General features: G+C 47.3%; 2 protein-coding genes across 2 annotated transcripts in view; both read right to left on the bottom strand.

The window, feature by feature from the left end:
• Window positions 1–8776, bottom strand: part of ELP3 (elongator acetyltransferase complex subunit 3) — an 80740-nt gene extending 71964 nt beyond the window's left edge. Inside the window, exons 1-5 of the mRNA XM_041480853.1 lie at window positions 8733–8776; window positions 5858–6015; window positions 5285–5384; window positions 1547–1685; window positions 157–227 (exon numbers count right to left, since the gene is read on the bottom strand). Coding sequence (XP_041336787.1) covers window positions 157–227; window positions 1547–1685; window positions 5285–5384; window positions 5858–6015; window positions 8733–8776 — 512 coding nt within the window. The remainder of the gene's footprint in view (window positions 1–156; window positions 228–1546; window positions 1686–5284; window positions 5385–5857; window positions 6016–8732) is intronic.
• Window positions 8777–10453: 1677 nt separating this feature from the next.
• FBXO16 (F-box protein 16) overlaps window positions 10454–22838 on the bottom strand; it is a 34643-nt gene continuing 22258 nt past the window's right edge. Inside the window, exons 5-8 of the mRNA XM_041480852.1 lie at window positions 22234–22439; window positions 16267–16372; window positions 12611–12818; window positions 10454–10521 (exon numbers count right to left, since the gene is read on the bottom strand). Coding sequence (XP_041336786.1) covers window positions 10454–10521; window positions 12611–12818; window positions 16267–16372; window positions 22234–22439 — 588 coding nt within the window. The remainder of the gene's footprint in view (window positions 10522–12610; window positions 12819–16266; window positions 16373–22233; window positions 22440–22838) is intronic.

The following is a 22838-nucleotide window of genomic DNA, read 5'->3' as shown; positions in this document are numbered from 1 at the left end:
CAACCCCACCTGGAGATTCCAGAGAGGAAAAAATCCCCTCTGGAGCCTCCTTTTGTCCAGGATGATCCCCTGGTGCCCCAAACCCTTCCCTGGAGGACAGAGGTGTCCCCAAGGCTGGAGCACATCTGGCACATCTGGCCTCTCCCCCATACTCACACACAGATGTTGCCCGTGAAGTTGATGTGGGGGCACCGGTGGGGTTTGCACATCACGGCCACCACGGCAATCTGCCAGGGAAATTGCAGCAATTAGCCCCAAAATTACCAAAATTCAAGAGTTTCTTGCAGGGTTGTGGGGGATGGGGGCTTCTCTGGTGGTGTTTTGGGGATGTTTTGTGCTAAAATAGCTGTGGGTTAAGGCTTGAAGGGGACAACGAAGCCAGCATGAAAAGGGAATGCTTAATGAAGCATATTAAATGTTATTTAATGTTCTCAGGTTTCATAATAGAAAGAAATAATATATTAATGAACAAATTATGTGGGGTCTGATATGGAGAATTGTAATTGAGTGGTTTCAGTATAAATTGAGGTCTGACAAGAAAAATGAGGTGGTTTCAATATAAATAGTGGTCTGATATAAAAAATTTGGTGGTTTCAGTACAAATTGGGGTCTGATATGGAGATTTAGGTGATTTCAGAATAAACTGGAGTCTGATATGGAGAACTGGGTGACTCCAGAATAAATTGGGGTCTGATACAAAGAATTAGGTCTGATACAAAAAATCAGGTGGTTTCAGTAGAAATTGGGGTCTGATAAGAAAAATCAGTTTGTTTCAGAATAAACTGGGGTCTATATGAAGAATTAGGTGGTTTCAGTATAAACTGGGGTCTGATATAAAGAATTTGGTCTGATATAAAGAATTGAGTGGTTTCAGTATAAATTGAGGTCTGATATGGAGATTTAGGTGGTCTCAGTATAAATTTGGGGTCTGATATGGAGATTTAGGTGGTTTCAGTACAAATTGAGGTCTGATATGGAGGTTTAGGTGGTTTCAGTATAAACTGGGGTCTGATATGGAGAATTGAGTGATTTCAGTATAAACTGGGGTCTGACATGGATATTTAGGTAGTTTCAGTATAAACTGGAGTCTGATAGGAAGAATTAGGTGGTTTCAGTATAAATTGGGGTCTGATAAGAAAAATCAGTTTGTTTCAGAATAAACTGGGGTCTATATGAAGAATTAGGTGGTTTCAGTATAAACTGGGGTCTGATATGGAGATTTAGGTGATTTACAGTAAATTGAATTAACTGCTCTGCTGAAAAGATCCGAAGTGACGTGGACACAATCCACCTTTATCCTCAGGGAATCTCAGGATATTTTGGATTGGAAGAACCTTAAATCCCAATCCCAACACCCTCCCCTATCCCAGGGTGCTCCAGCCTTTCCTTGGACACTTCCAGGGATGCAGCAACCACAGGAAAACCCCCAAATTTCTCCCTGTGCAAAAGGCAACGCCGCCACTGGTTTTGGGTGGGGATTAAACCCAAATTTTGGGCTGGGAGCAGGGAGGGTGTGGGGGAAGGAGGGGAAATCCTTTTGTCTCACCCCACTGGCCGTCCTGATGGGCTTGGCCTTGAGCTTCGGCAGCAGAACCTTCCGGAACTGCGGCGGCACGGCCGCGATGATGTCGACGAGGCGCGGCTGCGCCGACAGCCCGTACCTGGCCGAGGTTTTGGTCTTCAGCCTGCAACCAGAAACGCCCAAAATCACCAAAATCATCAAAACCTGTCCTCCTTTCCTCCCACAGATGCTGGCAGGATCCCCCAGTTCTGCTCTCCAGGCAGAAGAATTAAACACAACCAGCTGCAGGGTGTGTGGAAACACCAAAAATCAACTCAGAGCTGCCTGTACCTGGCTGAGGGTTGGGTCTTCAACCAGAAACACCCAAAACCACCAAAAAACACCCAAAACCTGCCCTCCTTTCCCTCTGTGCCACACAGAGATCCAGACAGGCTCCTCCAGGCAGAAATACTAAACACAACCAGCTGCAGGGGGTGTGGAAACACCAAAAATCAACTCAGAGCCGCCCCTCCCTGGCTGAGGGTTGGGTCTTCAACCAGAAACACCCAAAACCACCAAAAAACACCCAAAACCTGCCCTCCTTTCCCTCTGTGCCACACAGAGATCCAGACAGGCTCCTCCAGGCAGAAATACTAAACACAACCAGCTGCAGGGGGTGTGGAAACACCAAAAATCAACTCAGAGCCGCCCCTCCCTGGCTGAGGGTTGGGTCTTCAACCAGAAACACCCAAAACCACCAAAAAACACCCAAAACCTGCCCTCCTTTCCCTCTGTGCCACACAGAGATCCAGACAGGCTCCTCCAGGCAGAAATACTAAACACAACCAGCTGCAGGGGGTGTGGAAACACCAAAAATCAACTCAGAGCCGCCCCTCCCTGGCTGAGGGTTGGGTCTTCAACCAGAAACACCCAAAACCACCAAAAAACACCCAAAACCTGCCCTCCTTTCCCTCTGTGCCACACAGAGATCCAGACAGGCTCCTCCAGGCAGAAATACTAAACACAACCAGCTGCAGGGGGTGTGGAAACACCAAAAATCAACTCAGAGCCGCCCCTCCCTGGCTGAGGGTTGGGTCTTCAACCAGAAACACCCAAAACCACCAAAAAACACCCAAAACCTGCCCTCCTTTCCCTCTGTGCCACACAGAGATCCAGACAGGCTCCTCCAGGCAGAAATACTAAACACAACCAGCTGCAGGGGGTGTGGAAACACCAAAAATCAACTCAGAGCCGCCCCTCCCTGGCTGAGGGTTGGGTCTTCAACCAGAAACACCCAAAACCACCAAAAAACACCCAAAACCTGCCCTCCTTTCCCTCTGTGCCACACAGAGATCCAGACAGGCTCCTCCAGGCAGAAATACTAAACACAACCAGCTGCAGGGGGTGTGGAAACACCAAAAATCAACTCAGAGCCGCCCCTCCCTGGCTGAGGGTTGGGTCTTCAACCAGAAACACCCAAAACCACCAAAAAACACCCAAAACCTGCCCTCCTTTCCCTCTGTGCCACACAGAGATCCAGACAGGCTCCTCCAGGCAGAAATACTAAACACAACCAGCTGCAGGGGGTGTGGAAACACCAAAAATCAACTCAGAGCCGCCCCTCCCTGGCTGAGGGTTGGGTCTTCAACCAGAAACACCCAAAACCACCAAAAAACACCCAAAACCTGCCCTCCTTTCCCTCTGTGCCACACAGAGATCCAGACAGGCTCCTCCAGGCAGAAATACTAAACACAACCAGCTGCAGGGGGTGTGGAAACACCAAAAATCAACTCAGAGCCGCCCCTCCCTGGCTGAGGGTTGGGTCTTCAACCAGAAACACCCAAAACCACCAAAAAACACCCAAAACCTGCCCTCCTTTCCCTCTGTGCCACACAGAGATCCAGACAGGCTCCTCCAGGCAGAAATACTAAACACAACCAGCTGCAGGGGGTGTGGAAACACCAAAAATCAACTCAGAGCCGCCCCTCCCTGGCTGAGGGTTGGGTCTTCAACCAGAAACACCCAAAACCACCAAAAAACACCCAAAACCTGCCCTCCTTTCCCTCTGTGCCACACAGAGATCCAGACAGGCTCCTCCAGGCAGAAATACTAAACACAACCAGCTGCAGGGGGTGTGGAAACACCAAAAATCAACTCAGAGCCGCCCCTCCCTGGCTGAGGGTTGGGTCTTCAACCAGAAACACCCAAAACCACCAAAAAACACCCAAAACCTGCCCTCCTTTCCCTCTGTGCCACACAGAGATCCAGACAGGCTCCTCCAGGCAGAAATACTAAACACAACCAGCTGCAGGGGGTGTGGAAAAACCAAAAATGACCTCACAGCTGCCTGTGCCTGGCTGAGGTTTTGATATTCAAATCAAAAACACCCAAAATCACCAAAAAACAGCAAAATCATCAAAACCTGCTCTCCTTTTCATCTCTGCCACAGAGATTCTGGCAGTTCTGCTCTCCAGGCAGAAGGATGAAACACAATGAGCTGCAGGGGGTGTGGGAACACCAAAAATCAACTCACAGCTGCCCATGGTTTTTGTTTTCTGTGTTTTCCCCCTAAATTTGGTTTCATCCTGATTTTGTGCAGGAAAGGCTCCTGCTGATCCATTTTCAGGGATAATTCTGGATTGATGTTTTATTCCTGGTGGTGATTAATTCATGTGTTTAACCCTACACATCCAGCCTGGAGCTGAGCTCACCTCCAAGGCAGGAATTTCCAGGAAAAAGTTTATAATTATGTCAATAAAGTGGAAAAAGTGAGGAAAATTCAGGTTTTCTTGCTTTACATAAACAAAGGAAGAAGGAATTTTTGTAAGGAACAAATTCAAGTTTTATTACTCCCAATAAATAAAGGAGGAAGAAATTTCTATAAAGAACAAATTCAGGATTTCTTCCTCCATGTAAATAAATAAAGAGGAAGAAATTCATGCAAACAATAAATTCAGGTTTTATTACTCCCAATAAATAAAGCAGGAAAAAAATTCTATAAATACCAAAATTGGGGTTTCTTATTTCACATAAATAGAGAAGGAAAAAGTTTCTGTAAACAAAAATTCAGCTTTTCTTACTCCACTTAAATTAAGAGGAAGAAATTCACATAAACAATAAAATCAAGTTTTGTTGCTCCACTTAAATAAAGGATGAAGGAATTTCTGTAATCATCAAATTCATGTTTTCTTACTCCACTTAAATAAATTAAGAGAAAGAAATTCATGTAAACAACAAATTCAGGATTTCTTACTCCACATAAATAAAGCAGAAAGAAATTCCTATAAATAACAAATTCAGGATTTCTCACTCAAATAGAGGAGGAAAAAATTTCTGTAAACAACAAATTCAAATGATTTTTTTCTCCACATAAATAAATGAGGAAGAATTCCTGTAAATAACAAATTCAGGATTTCTTCCTCCACATAAATAAAGGAGAAAAAAAGTTCTATAAATACCAAATGTAGGGTTTCTTATTCCAGATAAATAAAGAAGGGAAATGTTTCTGTAAAGAACAAATTCAGGTTTTCTTGCTCCACAAATGTGAAGAACAAACAAGTTTCTGCAAACAAAATTGCTAAAAAAATCTGATTTAATGTTATTTCTATATTAATGTCTCCTTCCCCAGGTGGATTTGGGACTAGTGAGGAATGGGGGGGTAAAAAAGGCAATGAAAGTTTCTTGGAGTTTTTCAGAAAATCCCACCCACTTGAGACTCAGCCCAGAATTTACCGATCTTGGTGGGTTTATTACCAGAACAGGGTGTGAAAATGAGGCACTCACTTGTTGAGATCCACGTCCCTTCCCTGCTCGTGAGCCTCCAGGAGCTGCTTTATGATGTCAGCGATGGTCATCACCATCAGCTCGGCCTGGCTCAGCTCCCCTGCGCCGGCAACGGGGAAAAAACGGGGGAAAATCAGAGATTTTCCTGCTCGTCACAGCCCAGCCTGAAATTCCTGGAATGGCTGGGTTGGAATCGCTCAGGCTGCAAAGAGCACGGAGTCCAACCATTCCCAATTCCAGCCCGCGTCCCCAGCGCCACATCCACGGGGATTTGAAATCCCTCCGGGATAAAAACTCCACCGCGGCCCTGGGCAGCTGTGCCAGGGCTGGATAGACCTTTAAGGGAGGAAATCTCTGCTGTTATTTAATTTAAGCGTCCCCCGGCACAGCTTGAGGCCGTTTCCCCTCAGCCCGTCCCCGGCTGTCCCCTCCTGCCAGGAGCTGTGCACAGCCACAACGGCCCCCTCAGCCTCCTTTTCTCCAGGCTCAGCCCCTCAGCCGCCCGTGTCCCGGCTCCATTCCCTCTCCCGGACACGCTCCAGCCCCTCAGGTCTCTTTTTATTCTTTTTTTACCTTTCCCATTTTTCCTTTTCTGCTTCATCCTGGCGGATCCCGCGGCCTGGCGCGCCGCGCTGCCGTAAAGCAACACCGCCCCGTGCCGCCGCGAAAGCGCCGTAAAGCGTAGTGCAGCAAAATGGGTGTGTCGTTCCGCCGTCAGCCACCAGGGGGCGCTGAAACCGCACGGAGGGGAACCGGGGACCTCCCCCCCCCCCCCCAACTCGGGTTTTTTGGGGGAAAATCCCGGGTTTTGGGGGTCCCCCTAGGTTTGGGGAGGGGGTTTGGGGTCCCCCTGTCCTCCTGCCCCTGCCGCTCACGTTGAGATGCTCGGTTGGATGGAGTTTGTGGAAAGTTGTGGTGTCCGGTGAAGGCAGTCGCGCGGATCAAGGAATCCATCAAGGAATCAATTAAGGAATCAATCAAGGAATCAATCAAGGAATCATGGAATTAGGGAACCGAGGAATCAGGGTCACAGGATCACTAAATCACAGTGTCAGAGAGTCACAGAGTCTCAGAAGTGTAGAATGTGGAATCAGAGGATGATGGAATTTCAGTCACAGTCAGAATCACAAAATCATGGAATCACAGGCTCAGAGAATCCCAGAACTGTAGAGCCGTGGAACCATGGAATCACAGAATCTCACAGAGTCAAAATCACAAAATCATGGAATCACAGGCTCAGAGAATCCCAGAACTGTAGAGTCGTGGAACCATGGAATCACAGAATCTCACAGAGGCAGAATCACAAATCATGGAATCACAGGCTCCCAGAATCCCAGAACTGCAGAGCCGTGGAACCATGGAATCACAGAATCTCACAGAGGCAGAATCACAAATCATGGAATCACAGGCTCAGAGAATCCCAGACCTGGAGAGTCATGGAATCATGGAATCACAGAATCTCAGAGTCACAGAATCTCAGTATCACAAAATCATGGAATCACTGGCTCGGAGAGTCAAGTGATGGAACCATGGAATCACAGAATCTCACAGAGTCAAAATCACAAATCATGGAATCACAGGCTCAGAGAATCCCAGGACTGTAGAGCAATGGAATCATGGAATCTCAGAGCCACAGTCAGAATCACAAAACCATGGAATCACAGGCTCCAGAATCCCAGAACTGTAGAGCGATGGAATGCTCTATGGAATCATGGAATCAAAGAATCTCAGAACCACAGAGTCAAAAATCACAAAATCATGGAATCACAGACTCAGAGAGTAGAGTGATGGAATCATGGAATCATGGAATCTCAAGAGTCTCAGAACTGTAGAAAGATGGAATCATGGAGTCTCAGAATCCCAGAATTGCAGGGTGGTGGAATCACAGAATTACAGAGCCTCAGCCTCAATCACAGAATCATGGAATCACTAAGACACGGATTCAGAGACTCCCAGAATCCCAGAATGGCAGACACACAAAATCACTGAACTACAGAACCAGTCACAGAGTCACGGAACCACAGGATCAGAGAACCATGGAATGGCAGACTCACAGAATGACAGAATCATGGAATGACAGACTCACAGAATCATGGAATGACAGAATCATGGAATTACAGATTCACAGAATTACAGAATTACAGAATCACAGACTCATAGAATGACAGAATCATGGAATTACAGTCTCAAAGAATTAGAGAATCATGGAATTACAGTCTCAAAGAATTAGAGAATCATGGAATTACAAATTACAGAATCATGGAATTACAAAATTAGAGAATCAGAGAATCATGGAATTACAGACTCATAGAATCAGAGAATCATGGATTCACAGTCTCACAGAATTAGAGAATCACGGAATTACAGATTCACAGTATCACAGATTCATGGAATCACAGACTCACAGAATCATGGAATCACAGACTCACAGAAACACGGAATCATGGAATTACAGTCTCACAAAAACCACTACAGAATGAGAGAATCATGGCATTACAGAATCACAGAATGAAGGAATCACAGACTCATAAATCACAAACCCACGGACTCAGGCGATCACAGAATCCCAGGCTCACACCCCCACAGAATCCCAAATTTGCAGATTCTCAGAGCCCCAGGATGGGTCGGGCTGGACGGGACCCCAGAGGGTCCCTGGTGCCACCTCCCTGCTCCATCCAGCAGGGCCATCCCAGAGCACAGGGCACGGGAGTGTGTCCAGACAAGTCTGGAATATCCCAGAGAGGAGACTCCACAGCCTCAGGGCTGGGCACTGCCCAGGGCAGAAATTCTTCCTCATGTCCAAGTGGAATTGCTGGGATCATTCCCTGCCCGTGGCTCTGGTGCCATTGCTGGGCCGGGAGCAGAGCCTGGCCCTGCTCTGAGCCCTCCCTGCACACAAGGACACCCAGGGATGAGGTTCCCTCTCATTTATCTCCTCTCCAGGCTGAACAGCCCCATCTCCCTCAGCCTCTCCTGGCCAGGGAAAAGCTCCAGGCCCTTCCTCATCTTTACTGGAGTTGCTCCAGGAGCTCCACATCCCTCCTGTCCCAGGACTGGGACACAGCATTCCCAGGATATAAAAACATCCTTGTGGCTGTTCTTACAGCTGGTGATTTAAAAGGGACAATTTCTGAAATTCTCAGTAGTGGGATCATCCTATTTCCCCCTTAAAATCCAGTTTTCCCCCGGGATCTCGTTCCCAAATTCGTACTGGTGCTTTTATCCTCCCTCAGGGGAACCACTCGGGCCTGAGGAGGCTGCGCTCCCTCAGGGCTAGATAGCAACAAAACATCGACTCCGGGAGGGAAAAACCAGTTTAAAAGGGACAATTTCTGAAATTCACAATAATAGCATAGTTCTATTTCCCCGTTAAAATCCAGTTTTCCCGGGGTTTTGTTCCCAAATTCCCACTGGCGCTGCGATGCGTCCTGAGGGGAACCTCGCGCACCTGAGGAGGCCGTGCCCCTTCAGCGCTAGATGGTAGCAAAACATCGACTCTAGGAGGAAAAAAACTATTAAAAAGGGACAATTTCTGAAATTCTCAGTAGTGGGATCATCCTATTTCCCCGTCAAAATCCAGTTTTCCCCCGGGATTTCGTTCCCAAATTCCCGCTGGTGCTGTGATCAGGGGAACGATGGGGCATGAGGAGGCCGTGCCCCCTCAGTGCTAGATGGAAGCAAAACATCGACTCTAGGAGGAAAAAAACTATTAAAAAAGGGAAAATTTCTGAAATTCCGAGTAGTAGGATCATCCTAATTCCCCCTTAAAATCCAGTTTTTCCCTGGGGTCTCGTTCCCAAATTCCCGCTGGTGTTGGGATCCGCCCTGAGAGGAACCAGGCGGGCCTGAGGAGGCCGCGCCCCCTCAGCGCTAGGTGGTAGCAAAACATCGATTCCAGGAGGGAAAAACCGGCTGGGTTTTCCTGACAAAAAGAGAAAAATCCCTCCTGGAGACCCACGGGTTCCCGGGGAGTGCACGGAGGAGGGATCAGAGAAGGGGAACGGGATGTTTGAGGGGGGAGACGCTGAGGGCGTCCCGGGATGCAAACCCAGCACAGCCGAGGGGGAGGCTGGATATTGGGAAAAGGTTTATTTGGAAAAGGTTTATTGGGAAAAGGTTCTTCCCTAAAGGGTGGGGCACTGAACAGGATCCCCAGAGAATGTTGGTGTTCCCAAGGCTCCAGAACAACGCTCCCAGGGAGGGATTTTTGGGGTGTCTGTGCAGAGTTGGATTTGATGATCCTTCCAGCGCAGGATTTTCCGTGATTCCCGAAGTGTCACGATTCCCACACACAGCAGTTGTGCCCTCTCCTCCTTGGGAGGATTTGGAAGCCTTAGAGCCCTCAGCAGCGTGGGATGATCCCAGATCTGACTCTGCTTAAAGCAGGAGGTTGGACCTGGTGTCTCCCTGGGTCTCTTGCATCCCAACTTCTGCATCAATCCTGTAAAATCAGCTCGGGATTCTTCTGTGAATATCCAACAACTTCTAAAACTCACATGAGCTTCTGGAGACAGGGATTTCCTCGGTTCCTGTTTGGGGAACTGACAACTGTTTGGTTTTGCTGTTTGCCAGGTCCTTGCTGATGGCAGCAGCTCCCAAATCTCCTTCCTGGTGGCATCCTGGTCAATCCCTGGATTCTGGTGGGTCACGAACCTACCTGTGAGCAGAGAGGAAATGCTGCCTGGATGAAAAAACACAAAACTCACTCTAAGTGCTTGGTAAATGGAGTTCTGTGGGAGTTACTCGAGAGACCAATGAGAGAGAGAGAGAGAGAGCATGGGATTCCCAATTTCTTAAATTCCAGCTCCTCGTGGATCCATGTGCAAATCCAGAGCATTGGATTTGATTTCCTTCTCACTGTCACAACGGAAAAGATGGAATTGCTTTAATGTGAGAAAGGAATTCTGTCTCCAGGTTTTCCATGGGATGTGCCCCAGGATGTCCAAATGATCCACAGGAAACCTCCCATGAGATCCAGCAGCTCAAGGATCTAAGGAAGCTTCTCATGGTCAAAATTCCAGGTGTGCCCAAAAGGAAAAGGGAATGTAGCACCAGCTAGAGGAAGACAGGTTCAGATCCCAAAGCCAGCAGGAACTTTCCTGTCGTTTCCCCAGAGCCAGGGGGATAAATTTTTGTTCTGCTTGGATGAAGGATGCTGTGGATCCTCCCTCATTCCGTGTCGGATCCTTGGTTGGATGAAGGAATGTGCCAGGGCTGAGCCTCAAACAGAGGAGGTGCTGCATTGAGAGAGAAATGATAAAAATCAGACCAATTTAGAGAATTCAGATTAACTCAGAGAATTCAGGTTCTAAATGTATTTAAGTGCTCAGCCAGTCCCTGGGATTTTTGTGGCATTTAATACCTCAAATACATTTCCAAATCTGGATTGAGTGGGAAGATTATTCCTGCTCGTGATCTCATTATAGGGTAAATAATCATCAATCAAAGCATTTTCCCTTTTTCTGTCCCTTCCTGACAACCTGCAAACACGGCCTGGCAAAGCCCAGCTGGAGCAGGATCCAAAACTGGGATGTTTACTTTGGGAAGAGCCTGGCAGAGTTCACAGAGGCCTGGGAGAGGTCACTGAGGGAATTACGAGAGGATTTGTCCCTCTCTGACACAAAAAAAACCCCCAAAACCACAGATTTTCCTTGCAAAACTGCCTTGAATCCAGGTACAACCCCTCAAGGATCATTTACCTCAGCAGTGGCGTGGGTAGATCCTTTCCCTCCTAACCCCTTTCCCTTCCACAGCTTTTCATTTTCCTGGATGCAGCTGGAATGGGATTTGGCACATCCCAGCCTGTCCCAGTATCCTCCATGTCCCATCCCCTGGGACATCACATCCCTGCAGGAATCCCCGTTCTCCCACATCCTCTCTGACATGAGAGAATGGAATTCTCCTCATGGAAAAGTTCAGAGAGACTCAAACACCTTCTCCCCATTCCCAACTTTATCCAGGTCATGGGATTCCAAGATCAGGGGTCTTTTTTATGGAAACCTTGTATGGCTTCAGCACCATGAGGGAATGGGATTTTCCAGCCTGATCCTGCTGTTTTTATGGCCAGGATGAGTTTATGGCCAGGATGTGTTTATGTTCTGCTTCCTACTTGTGTTTTCCCTAGGCATCATTCATGGAATAATGGAATTGTTAAGGTTGGGAAAGTTCTTCAAGACCATCAAGTCCATTTATTGCCCCAGCACTGCCATGGCCACCATGGATCCATGTCCCCAAGTGCCATATCCACATGGATTTTAAATCCCTCCAGGGATGGGGACTCCACCCATGCTCTGGGCAGCTGTGCCAGGGCTGGACAACCCTTCCAGTGAAGGAATTTTTCCTAATATCAATTTAAATCCAATCCCTAATTCAGCCCAATCCAAGCATTCCAGAGCTTTCCTGGTCTCTTTCTTGGATCCTTTATGTTGTCACAAGGATTTGGGATTGCTGGTTTGCACTGTGGATCCTCCTTGTGGAGATTAACCCATGGATCTGCTAAAAAAGCAAGGTTTGGCAGATCCAAAGGGATCCTGGAGGTCTCCACGTGCTCCATGATCTCTCATCTAGATGGGATCACCAATAATTACTGGATAATCATTTACCTGTAGGATCTCACATCACTCTACCCCGAAAATCCCAACAGCATTCCATCAAAATCCTCTTTTCCTTTGTTCCCTCCAGGTTCTTCACCATTTTGGCACCAGGGGGTCAAAGATTGAAACCCTCACAGTGACAATCCCCGGGTGAACCACCAGGACTTCCCAAAGACCCCAAAAAGGCTTTCCCAGCAGGCTCCTGACCCCGAGCAGCTTCGGGATGCACCAGGAAGAGCTTCCAAAGCCTATCCCAGACTGAAATGGCATCAGATTGTTTGGGATCGTGTCACTCTGCCTCCTTGTTTTTGGAAACCCTGTGCTCTGGATTCCCTGGGTTCCCGCCATCCAGAGCACGTCCTTGTCTTCCACCCCCAAGAGCAGCCCCAGGAGAGATGGAGAGGGACTTGGGACACGGGATGGAGAGGCAGGACGCAGGGAATGGCTTCCCGCTGGGAAAGGGGAGATTTGGGGGGGATTTGGGAAGAAATTCCTGGCTGGGCCAGTGGGGAAGGGCTGGGCTGGAATTCCCAGAGAAGCTGTGGCTGCCCCTGGATCCCTGGAAGCTTGGAGGGGCTTGGAGCACCCCAGGACAGCAGAAGATGGCAGGGGGTGGAACTGGATGGGATTTAAAGTCCCTTCCCAGCCAAACCATTCCATGATTCCCTGATTCCACCCTGATTTGGGTGCTGTCTCCAGAGCAGCCTCCCCAAGGACAGGACACCGCACTCACACGGGGACCTGGTGTCCCCCCTGGTGGCATCTCCAGCCCCTCTGTGCCGCGGTTTCGGCGCTCGGACGGGTCCCGGGCGGATCCCGGCGTTCCAGCGGGAGCTCTGGGCCAGCGCCTTGGCGGGCAGGGCCCCGCTCTGGGGAGGTCTGGCCCAGCTGGGACGAACCGGTGGCTTTGGGACAGGCTCAGGATCTGCAGAGAGGGATAACTGGGATGGGGAAGGCAATAAATATCTATTCTATAAATTTTATTCCTAAATGATATCCCTTAATGATATTCCCAAAAAATAAAGCCATAATTTGCTTTATTTGAGCTGTGTTGTGGTGCCTTAAGGACAGAAGGACCCAATTAGAAATTGGTGCCAGCAAAGCTAAACCCACATTAATTAATTCTCCACAACAATTAATATGTTAATGCCCAAATTCTCCCTTGTGGATGTCCCCAATCTTGCTCAGTGTTCAAAGACTCAAAAGTGTAAAGGATGAAGTTTATTTTAACTTTTATTTAGTCTAAAAAGTAAGCCAAGGAAAAAAAATCTTAATAACCCAGTTTATTCCTTGAGAAAAATCCTAAAAAATTAAAAAAAAATCACTAGATTCTGGAAAAGAACAGCTTGGGGTTTTTCTGGGTTTTGTTGTTTTTTGTTTGTTTGTTTGTTTGGGGTTTTTTTTGTTGTTGTTTGGTTTGGGGTTTTTTTGGTTTTTTGGGGTTTTTTTTGACTGATCCAAGATATTTGGTAAAAATAGAGAACAAACATTATTATGTCGAATAAAGAAAATTCAAAGTGAGGTTTATAAAATATAAATATACATTGCACAGGACCATGTGCTGGGAATCCTGGATTTTCCTGTCAGCTTTTCCCACCTCCTAGAAATGGAATTTTGACTCAGAACATCAATTCCCCATCAAAATTCCATGGAAAAAAATGCACTCCTGCCTTCAAATCCTACAATCTCATTACCTTAGGACACAGGCAGCGAGGCAGGGATGACTGATCCTCTCAAAAAGAAGTTATTTAAGGACTAAAAATAATTTTTAGAAGGCTAAAAATAATTTGGGAGCAGCTGTGAGGGTGGGGCAGTGTCTGGAGCAGACAGAGGCAGAGCCAGCCCCGCGTTGCTGACATTGACCCCCCCAGTTTGACCTTCCCTATAAAATATCTGGGAATTTCCTGGGAAGGACTCGTGGGAAGGGTGCTGAGCTCAGGAATCACAGCTCCAGGTCACCCTTGGAGTGTCCTCAAAGCCTTTCCCTGGATAAAGAGGGGGCAGGAATTCCCTGCTCCCCTGCACAGATTGGGGGTTCCAACGTGGCCCCTCATTGGAAACCTAATTAACTCCATTCACTGTAATTTACTCTTTATTCTAATTGGGCCAATTAACTTTAATTTATTTCAAATAAAGAGCGAGCCTGGTCACATTTTCTGCTTTCCATTATTAGTAACACACTCCAAACCCTCCCAGGTTTTCTCATTCACCACGTGGAAACGTGGAGCCAGTGGATGTGCCCTTAATTAGGTGTTTATTCTTATTTTGGTTGAGCCTCCTGAGCTGGGAGCTCCATCTAATAACCCCTTTTTACATCTTCATTGTTGGCTGGAATATTCTTTGTTCTCACCTGCACTCTGCACTTGGATCATTGATCTGTTTGAGGGTTTCATTTTAATTTGACTCAGTGTTTGCTCGCCTTGGGCATTTAATCTTTCATCCCAGGCTATTCTTCTTCTAAGGATTTGCTGAAAGATTTGCACATTAAGCTTCTTTATTTAGACTTGATTAAATAGGAGCCTTTTCAAAGGCCTTTCATTTCAACCAGGTTTCCCAATGCTACCTTTAATAAGAGATGGAAATTAATTTTGGATTATGCCCAGAGATTTATATTTATATTTTTATTTTTTTTTCCTTATGCATCAGCCTGGTTTAACCTCGGTTTTATTGTTTTTAGTGTTCACTTATGGCTGCCCAGCCCTGGCACAGCTGCCCAGGGCTCCAGTGGAGTCCCCTTCTCTGGAGGGATTAAAAATCCATATGGAAGTGACATTTGGGGACACAGATCAGTGGTGGCAGGGAATGATTGGACTGGATGATCTTAAAGATCTTTTTGAACTTCAACAATTCCGTGATTCTCTGATTCTTTATTACTTAAATGCTTCCTGATTGGGATTGCAGGTTAATTAACTTGAAGATCACATAACTTTCCTAAAATCCAGGGAAAGAAAACCAAATTCACTGATTTTTTTGCTCTCTGCTGAGATCCTTCCACTGCTGGCCTGGCAATAAAACAACTCAAAATTGGGAAGTTGTGGTGGGCTGTTGGAACCCTGGCTGCTGAGAAATCCTGTAACTTTTTGGCACTGACCCCCAAGAGAACACTGCATTTGACCTGGGGCTGTTGAGAAAGCTTCCAAAACTGAATTATTGAACTGGGATTGTGGGAGTGCAGTTTGAATAGAAGTGTGTAATATCACAGGGTGGAAAACTTAGTTTAAGGATTTAGAATATAGTAATATATATAAAGCAAGATGGAGGGTTTGGGGCAGAGGCTGGTTCTTCTTCTTGACCTTCTTCTTCACAGGTTTGGGTGGTTTTGTGCAATTGGATAAAAAAGTCCACATTGTAGGCCATGGGTGGTTGGTTATTGGGTTAAAAGTAAAAATAATTTACGTGTCATTCCTTAATTGAACAGTTTATCCTTAAAAGGCCTTGTAGAGAGAGAGATGGGGCTCCATTTTTAGCTTGTTAGTGAAGTGCTGCAGAACTCACTGCTTGTGAGACTGTAAAATAGGTAAGAACTAATAAAGTTCTGAGTCCGAACAAGAAATACCATCTCTAGCATTTAATCCTGAGCCTGGCAAAAAGAAGTTAAGACCCGAGAGTGTGAGGACATTTATCTGCAGAGAGCGCAAGCCCTAAGACAGAGGCTGAATAATATTTTCTGTGCTCTAACAGTGCCAGAATCAATTTCCTTGCACGCAAGGCTGTATTTGGGTCAGGAGGATGCCTCCCCATCTGGGAGACAATGCCTCTCTTTTCTGTAACCCTTTTTTAGCACGGCTCCCAGGCGTTCCCTGCCCTCCGTGCTCGGGGAACGCCAGGTCTGCTCCCAGAACCCCGACACGCTGCTGAGCACCACGGCCTTCTCCTGGCTCTTCTTTGTTTCCAGAGCCACAAAGGCCGTGGAACTTTCTGGAATGACTTCCCTGGGCTCCTGTCATGGGAGGATGTCCTATTTTAGCAGCCCTGAGCACAAAGAGCTCTCAGTGTTAAGGTTTGGCGCTGCTTTGCTCGGGCTCAGGGCGCGCAGGACGAACGAACATTGAACCGCGGCGATCCAAAGTTGTGAAATTTTGGGAAGAGATGCAAGAGTCGTAAAAGAACTGTGGCAGCACTTTGTAAAAAGCATGAAAAGGGATTTTTGGGGGTAGAGGAGAGGATATATAACAGGGTCACTGCAGTGCTGACAGTGCTGTCCCTTTCCCACCCACAGCGATGTCTGGGATGCAGCGAGATCCCCTCAGAGCAGCCAGCCATGGGGAGGGAGTTTGGTGTCCTCCTCCTGCCCAGGTGTTTCCCTGAGGGAAAATCTCCGAGCTCCACCATCCCTGGGGGTGCCTGACACCTCCCCAGGTGCTGGAATCCCACCCTAGTGACACTTGCCAGGGATGTCACCTTCCGGAGCTGAGTGGATCCACGACCTCCTCTCTTCTTCCTCTCGGCCGCCTGCCTGCTCAGGTCCGGGGTGTGCCCTCCTCCCTTCCTCCTCCTGCAGAGCAGAACACAATAATAATAACAATAATTTCAATAAATGCTGTGCACTTGCTGCCCCGGGGGTGATAAAAGTCAAATCCTTTGGGATGTTGCCACCTGAAAAGACGTGTCTTGAGATAACGCATTTTTTATCTTGCCCCGAAGAGCACAATCAGCCAGCAGGGCTCAGGGGAAGGTGGGAACTTGATCTTTTTTTTAAGTTGTGATAAATTCTGGCACTCAAACCCAAGCTCAGGACTCAATGATTTAAGCTAAGACTGCCTAAGATGTTACAGCTCCTTGGGGAAATTCATAGAAAAGAAGTTTAGCTGAATCGATTTGGGAGTTTTCAGTGAAGTCTGTGTGACCTGAAGTGTAAAAAAGGCTGGGGGCTGCCCCTCCAATGAGGTTTATTCTGTGTTTTTTGTAGCCCAATAATTCTACAAATGAATTTGCATTTTTTTGGTATTATATATGCAGCTGCTATGAAATTCAACACAATTAACTGGCAGAACAGGAATATTCCACAGTGTGAAAATTAAGTGAATTGCACTGGAATATGGCCAGCAGCCACATTTTTTTTCCAATATCAGGAGTAAAATCCAGACTCTGAGGCATTATTATTTCTAAGCACTCAGGCAGGTTCATTATCCAAAGGCATTCATTCCACATTCAAATTCTATGATATGGAATCTGGGAATTTAAAGCAGAAGCTCTGAGTGGTTCTCCCAGTGTCTGTGGGCAGCTAAAAAAGCACAGTAGGAATACAAAACCATGGATATAAATGGTGGAAATGGACTCTAAAAGCAGCTTTTATCCTGTAAAAAACCAGGATCCCACCACCAGCACGTGTCCAGTATTCCCTCATCCCAGTTCAGTATCATAAAGTCAAATCCAGCATTATTTCAAATAGGAAACTGAGGAAAAGCACAACCTGTTTATAAACACACAAAAAAAAAAAAAAAAAAAAAAAAAAAAAGGGAGAAAACTCCATCCAAAATATTCCAGCTGGGAATGAACTGGTCATTTTGGTGGACCTGGCAGTATCCAGGTTATGGTTGGACTCGGTGATCTTAAAGGTGTCTTCCATCCTAAATGAAGGCAACTGTGGCCTTGTGACTGTAAATATTATTGTTAAATATTATTGTAAATTATTAGTGTAAATTATTAGTGTAAATGTAGGTATCTGCAGCTCTGTTCTGCTGTCCAAATCGTGGTGTCAGGTCACCCCCACAACCCCAGCTCCAGGTCAGGGAAACGCAAGGAGTGAGGACGAGGAGAAAGGACGAAAGGTCTCACTCCCAGCGCTGAACTCGCTGTTTCTCACCCCCTTTTCCTCCCTTAAGGAATATTTTTGATTCCCACAGGGAGCTGGGCTGGCTTTTGAGCAGCACGGAAAGGGAGAGAGGAGCGAGGGGATGCGGGAGGACGGGGCCCTCCGAGTCCTTCTCACGCGAGCGAGCCCCTCTTTGTCAGAAACGGGGCCCGCGCCGCCGGCAGAACAATTACCCAAAGTAATTATTTTCTCGTCGGGTAAACACTCCAGGACAATATGCAACTGTTTTTTAGAGCCAGCCCGTGGCCATAAATTACCCCAGGCCGGGGAGGGGGGAAGGACGTGGCGTTTGGGCCGAGCTGTTGTCGTGAGAAGGAGCAGGGCCCTGTCTTGAGGCACGAGGCCGCGGCCTTGGCGCGGCTCCAGCACTCGGTGGAATCGGAATTCATTATTCATGATCAAGTGGGAGGCAAATCTTTTGATTTATTGGCAACCAGCAGCACAAACAGCAGATGCCTTCCAGCAGAACTGTGCGCGCAGGGCCTGACAGAAACGCCCTCCTGGGCCTCTGTAGGCAGATCAGAGCCCCACAGAAAAATTTCTTAACTCGCTTCAGATAAAAATCTTTCACTCCCCCTATGTAATATTTCTTTGTGCCCAGAGAGGCAAATCCTTCCTTGATGATCTCTGGAGGGTTTTTTGGTTTTTTGTCTTTTTTTTTTTTTTTTTTTTGTCTGCAACAAAAAGCTGCTTGGACAATTCAGGCAGAAAACAAACCAGACCTACCAGAAATCATCGCTGTGATAAATTACAACACCGATAGTCACAGCTATAATTCTATTGAGGGATTTTGATAACCCCTTCCAGGCAATTTGTAATCCAAGCCTGTCTGTATCTCTTCTCTATCACCTCACCACTCCCTTGGCTGCACGTCTGGTCCTTGCTATTCTTAATTTCCCTGCTCAGTGACTGGGAAGCTTTTCCCACACTGTCCCAACTAAACCCAAAACCTCCCATGGAACTTACTGGGGGATTTCTGTCCCATCTCCTTCACTCCCTCAGGGGGGTTTTCCTGGGCACAGTTTTTAGGGTACAAACTCCTGCCTTTCTGAGCAACCAGCAAAGAAATACAGCAGAAACAAAAACCAGGTTTCAGTGATCATCCAGACTGCAAATGAACCCCGTTTTTTGGGCACTCCCAGCTGTGGCCCAGTGTTGTTGTTCTCCCCAGTGAGCACTGCCCAGCTGCTGTCTGGAAATTTATTGATCTGTTTTTCAAAGCTAAAGAGCCAATTATGGTCTCATAGCCTGCAAAATGTGTTTTGTGTTTCCACTTAGAGGACTCCATTTCCACCGCGCTGCCTAATTGAGAATTGACTGCAGCTCGTTCTTCTTCCCATATTTCCTTTTTTTTTTTTTTGGCTAAACAAGGATGAATTCCCTGCTAGGAATTCTCAGCAGCGTTGTTTTGGTGCTGCTGTGGGAGGGAGAAGGCAGCTGATGACTCAAAAAGGCCAGCCAAGAAACTGATGGAAACTCTGCGGCATCACGGATGACAAGAAGTGACTTTTTCCATGAGCAGTTTCAAACTAAAAGAGATTTAGATAAATATTAGGAAAAAAATCCTTCCCTGTGAGGGTGAGGAGGCCCTGAGCAGGAATTCCCAGAGAAGCTCTGGCTGTCCTTGGATCCCTGGAAGTGTCCAAGGCCAGGCTGGACAGGGCTTGGAGCAGCTGGGATAGTGGAAGGTGTCAGGGTTGGAACTGGGTGAATTTTAATGTCTCTTTCCACCCAAACCATTCTGGAATTCCATTTAAATGTCAATATTTCACCTTGATGTGATGAGCAGCAGAGTCCTCCCCTCCCTTTGGACCAGAAAACAGCTGCCGAGCAGGGTCGAGCACAAGGAGATTTTAACCAGGCCCAAGAGTTAGGAAAAACTTTTTTTTTTTTTTGTTGATTACCTCTTAAATTCTACAAAATCCAACCTGGAATTAGGGAGATTAATGTGGAGTCGAGGCAGTAGCCAGTGACTGGTCTCACACCTTGCTTTGATGGTGGCGTCAGGTATTCCTTTGATGTGATCCTGTTTATTCCCAAGGAATTCTCCACAGCTTCCTCGGCACTCAAATGGGGAAAAAAGCCTTTGTTGGCTCAGGGACACCCAGGCAAGGTGCTGGGCTAGAAAAGCTCCCTCCAGTCCTTTTCTCTCCGCTCTCATTTTGGGTTTCTGCGAGTTCTGCCACGTCCTCAAGGAAACCCCCACCCCCGTTCTTTTCCAGACCGCAGAAAAAGCCATTTCCCCTCCCAGATTCCCTTTGGCAAACGCTTGGAAATCGCTTCTATTGTTGCAGGGTCTCGTTTTACACCGATCTCCTTCCTCCTGACATCCATTTTACATGAGGAGAGGTTGTTTTGCCCTTGAGCTCGTGGAATCCGGCTCATCTGAAGGAGAACCTGGAATCGCCGGCGGGGTCGGAGATTTTTATCTCGGGATTCTGCTCTGCCTTCCAAGCTGAGCCCTGGTCAGGCAGGGGCTGCCTGCACTGAGGTGGATTCCTGGGAGACTCCAAACCAAGGCTTGGCATCCCACAGGGACACCAGGACCACGGTGACATTTTCCTGCCACCCCCACCAAAATTTGGGGGACACTCAAGGTGGTGTCCCCCTGCTCCAGGGGTCCAGCCGAAGAGCTGAACTCCCATTCCCAAAAGGTGGAGAACACAACACAGAACCTCAGTGGGAGGATTTTTGGGAAGGCACAGCAACGTGTACCTGGAAAAGAAGCACCAGAACATCTTTGTGGGAGTGGGAGGCTGGGTCAGCACCTGAAATGTGGCACCTGTGCTGCTGAATAATCAGCACAGATGAGCCTGAGCAGCAGCAATTACCTGCAGCTTAAGGGATATTAAAGGCAGATCCTCAATAAACAGGCAAATCTCACCGAATTCCTCTCTCTCCTCGAAATAATCCTCTGTAATTGAGGATAAATGGCAGATTTGCAGGAACACTTGGCATTAGAACATTCCCCACAAATGGAGACAGGCTGGAATCTCACTGGGGAGAGGCAAACAGGGAGTGTATTTATTATTTACTGTTTCATTATTTCAGGTGAATTGTTTTCAACACTGGGACAGGCGACTTTTAAACTCTTCAAGCAAGGCTTGTCCCACTTTTTTCATTGCACAGGAAAATCCTAAACCTCACAGAAATGGCACAAGAGAATCCTAAATCTCACAGAAACCTCTGGGAGCTGCTACACAAAACCATTGAGTGGAAAATAATACCAGGTTTGTTTGAAGCAGGAAGCGTTCGGTGAAAATATTCACTTAAAAACCTCAAAGAACACGACCCAAAAGTGGTGTTGGAGTTGGGAAACATCCCACAGAAAGAGGGTGAGGTGGAAACCGGGAAGCTCTTTGAAGTAGTGCAACATCCAAGGACCGGGGGACGCGGATTAAAACGTGATTCATAAAAGGCTTTTGCTCGGGGAGCTCCGTGGAACACCCCGGAGGAGCGGTGGGTTTGGGAAAGAGCTCCCAGAGTGCTTGGCCAAACAATCCCTGGCTGGGGTAACTCCTGGGCTGATTGTTCCTGAGTGCAGGGATAATCTTGGCTCTGTTTGGTATTTATTTAAACAAAACCTGGGTGCTTTTTGTCGTGGCTCTGTCGGTTCCCAAGGTTTTTGTTGGCACGGCCCAGAGGAATCTCCTGCTCGGCGTGGCGAGCCCGTGGATTCCCACAGAAAACAGGGAATGCTCAAGAGGATCCATTGCCTCTTTGCCAGGCTTGGATTAATGGCAGTGTCACCCTTGTCACACCAGCTGGGCTGAGGTGACCCCTGGGAAATGTCAGAGGTGGCATTTCCAAGGATTTATACAAGAAAAGGGTGAGCTCTTCCCACAGGTCACTCCCACACCCTCCCTGTGCTTGTTAGTGCACAGAAAACTGACCCTGGATCTAAGATTTGGAAAATCTCTGATGCCAGAGGTGACAAAGGAAAACCTGTGGCAGTTCTAGCACAGATCCATGTGCAAAGCTCTGCTCTGGGAGGGAAATGCCTTTTTTTTTTTTTTTTTTCCCATGTGGATAATCCTGGGAGCCCAGGAAGTGATGGATCCAGGCAGAGCAGACACAAATACCATTCATCACTTCCATGCTCTGACATCCTCTTACACCTGCCCTGCAATTCAATCATCCCAACCTCCTCTCAGCCAGGAGATCCTCCGAGAGATAGAATTGCATTTCATCACAATTAATTCATTCTTCCTCTGCCCCTGCGAAACCCACACATTCCTCTCAGCCTGGCAGCTTGGTTTAAAAAACTCTCCAACAAACCCTTGGCCTGATTCCTGTTCCAGCTCTGTAACATCTCCCAGGAGATCCACCCCAAACTCAGCTCTGAAAACAGAACTGAGATACAATTACACCAAAAACTGAGTTGTGCAGAAAGGACACAAAGCAGTGGCAGCTTTGGGCCAAAAACCCGATCCAAAACAATCCAAAAAGAGCAGGAAAGTGGGTTTGCAACCAGAACAGGCAGAGGGACGTGGAAAATCTTGTTCCACAGGGAGAAAGGAAAAGAGGTGAAGCGCTCTTACGCCTGCCTGGCCTGCTCGATGGGGTCGTAGTTGTCCAGGTAGTTGTAGCGGATGGTGTCCGTGGGGTTCCTGTCGGATGAACGCCAAGGAGGGAGCTCTTTTTTCCTCCTGCTTGTCCCTAGTCCTGCCACAGAAAGTTTCCTCTCTGGGGCGTTGCTTTTTACTGGTTGCACGTCGATAACGATGAACTCGTCCTTGGAAGGAGTCTAATTGGAGAGGTGGAAAGAAGAAAATGAGTTTTAGACACGATGAAAATCAGATTGGGCTAAATTTACAGTTATAGTAATCGGGGATTAACTCAAAATTGGTCTCCATTGTGGTCAGTGGACAGAAAGAGGCACCTTGGCAGGGCTTGTCACCACCCAAGCCCTGTAATCCATATTAAGATGAGCTGAGCTGCTGTTGAGCTGCATCAGCTTCTATCAACTACAGAGAGCCTGATTTAAAGCCAGACTTTGCTTTAAATCAAAGGGCTGAGCTTTGAATGCAGGCCAGGAGGATCCCCAAAAGGATCATGAGGCAGAGGGGCTGGGAGCCAGACCCCCCAGTTGTCCCAGTGGGGACAAACACCCGTGGAGGAGGTGTGGTGGCTGGAGAGGCTACCT

This window comes from Pyrgilauda ruficollis, unplaced genomic scaffold, assembly GCF_017590135.1.
Source record: "Pyrgilauda ruficollis isolate IOZ18807 unplaced genomic scaffold, ASM1759013v1 scaffold54, whole genome shotgun sequence".
NCBI lineage: Eukaryota > Metazoa > Chordata > Aves > Passeriformes > Passeridae > Pyrgilauda > Pyrgilauda ruficollis.
Note: the sequence above shows the minus strand (reverse complement) of the source record. Positions and strands in the feature narration are given on the sequence as shown.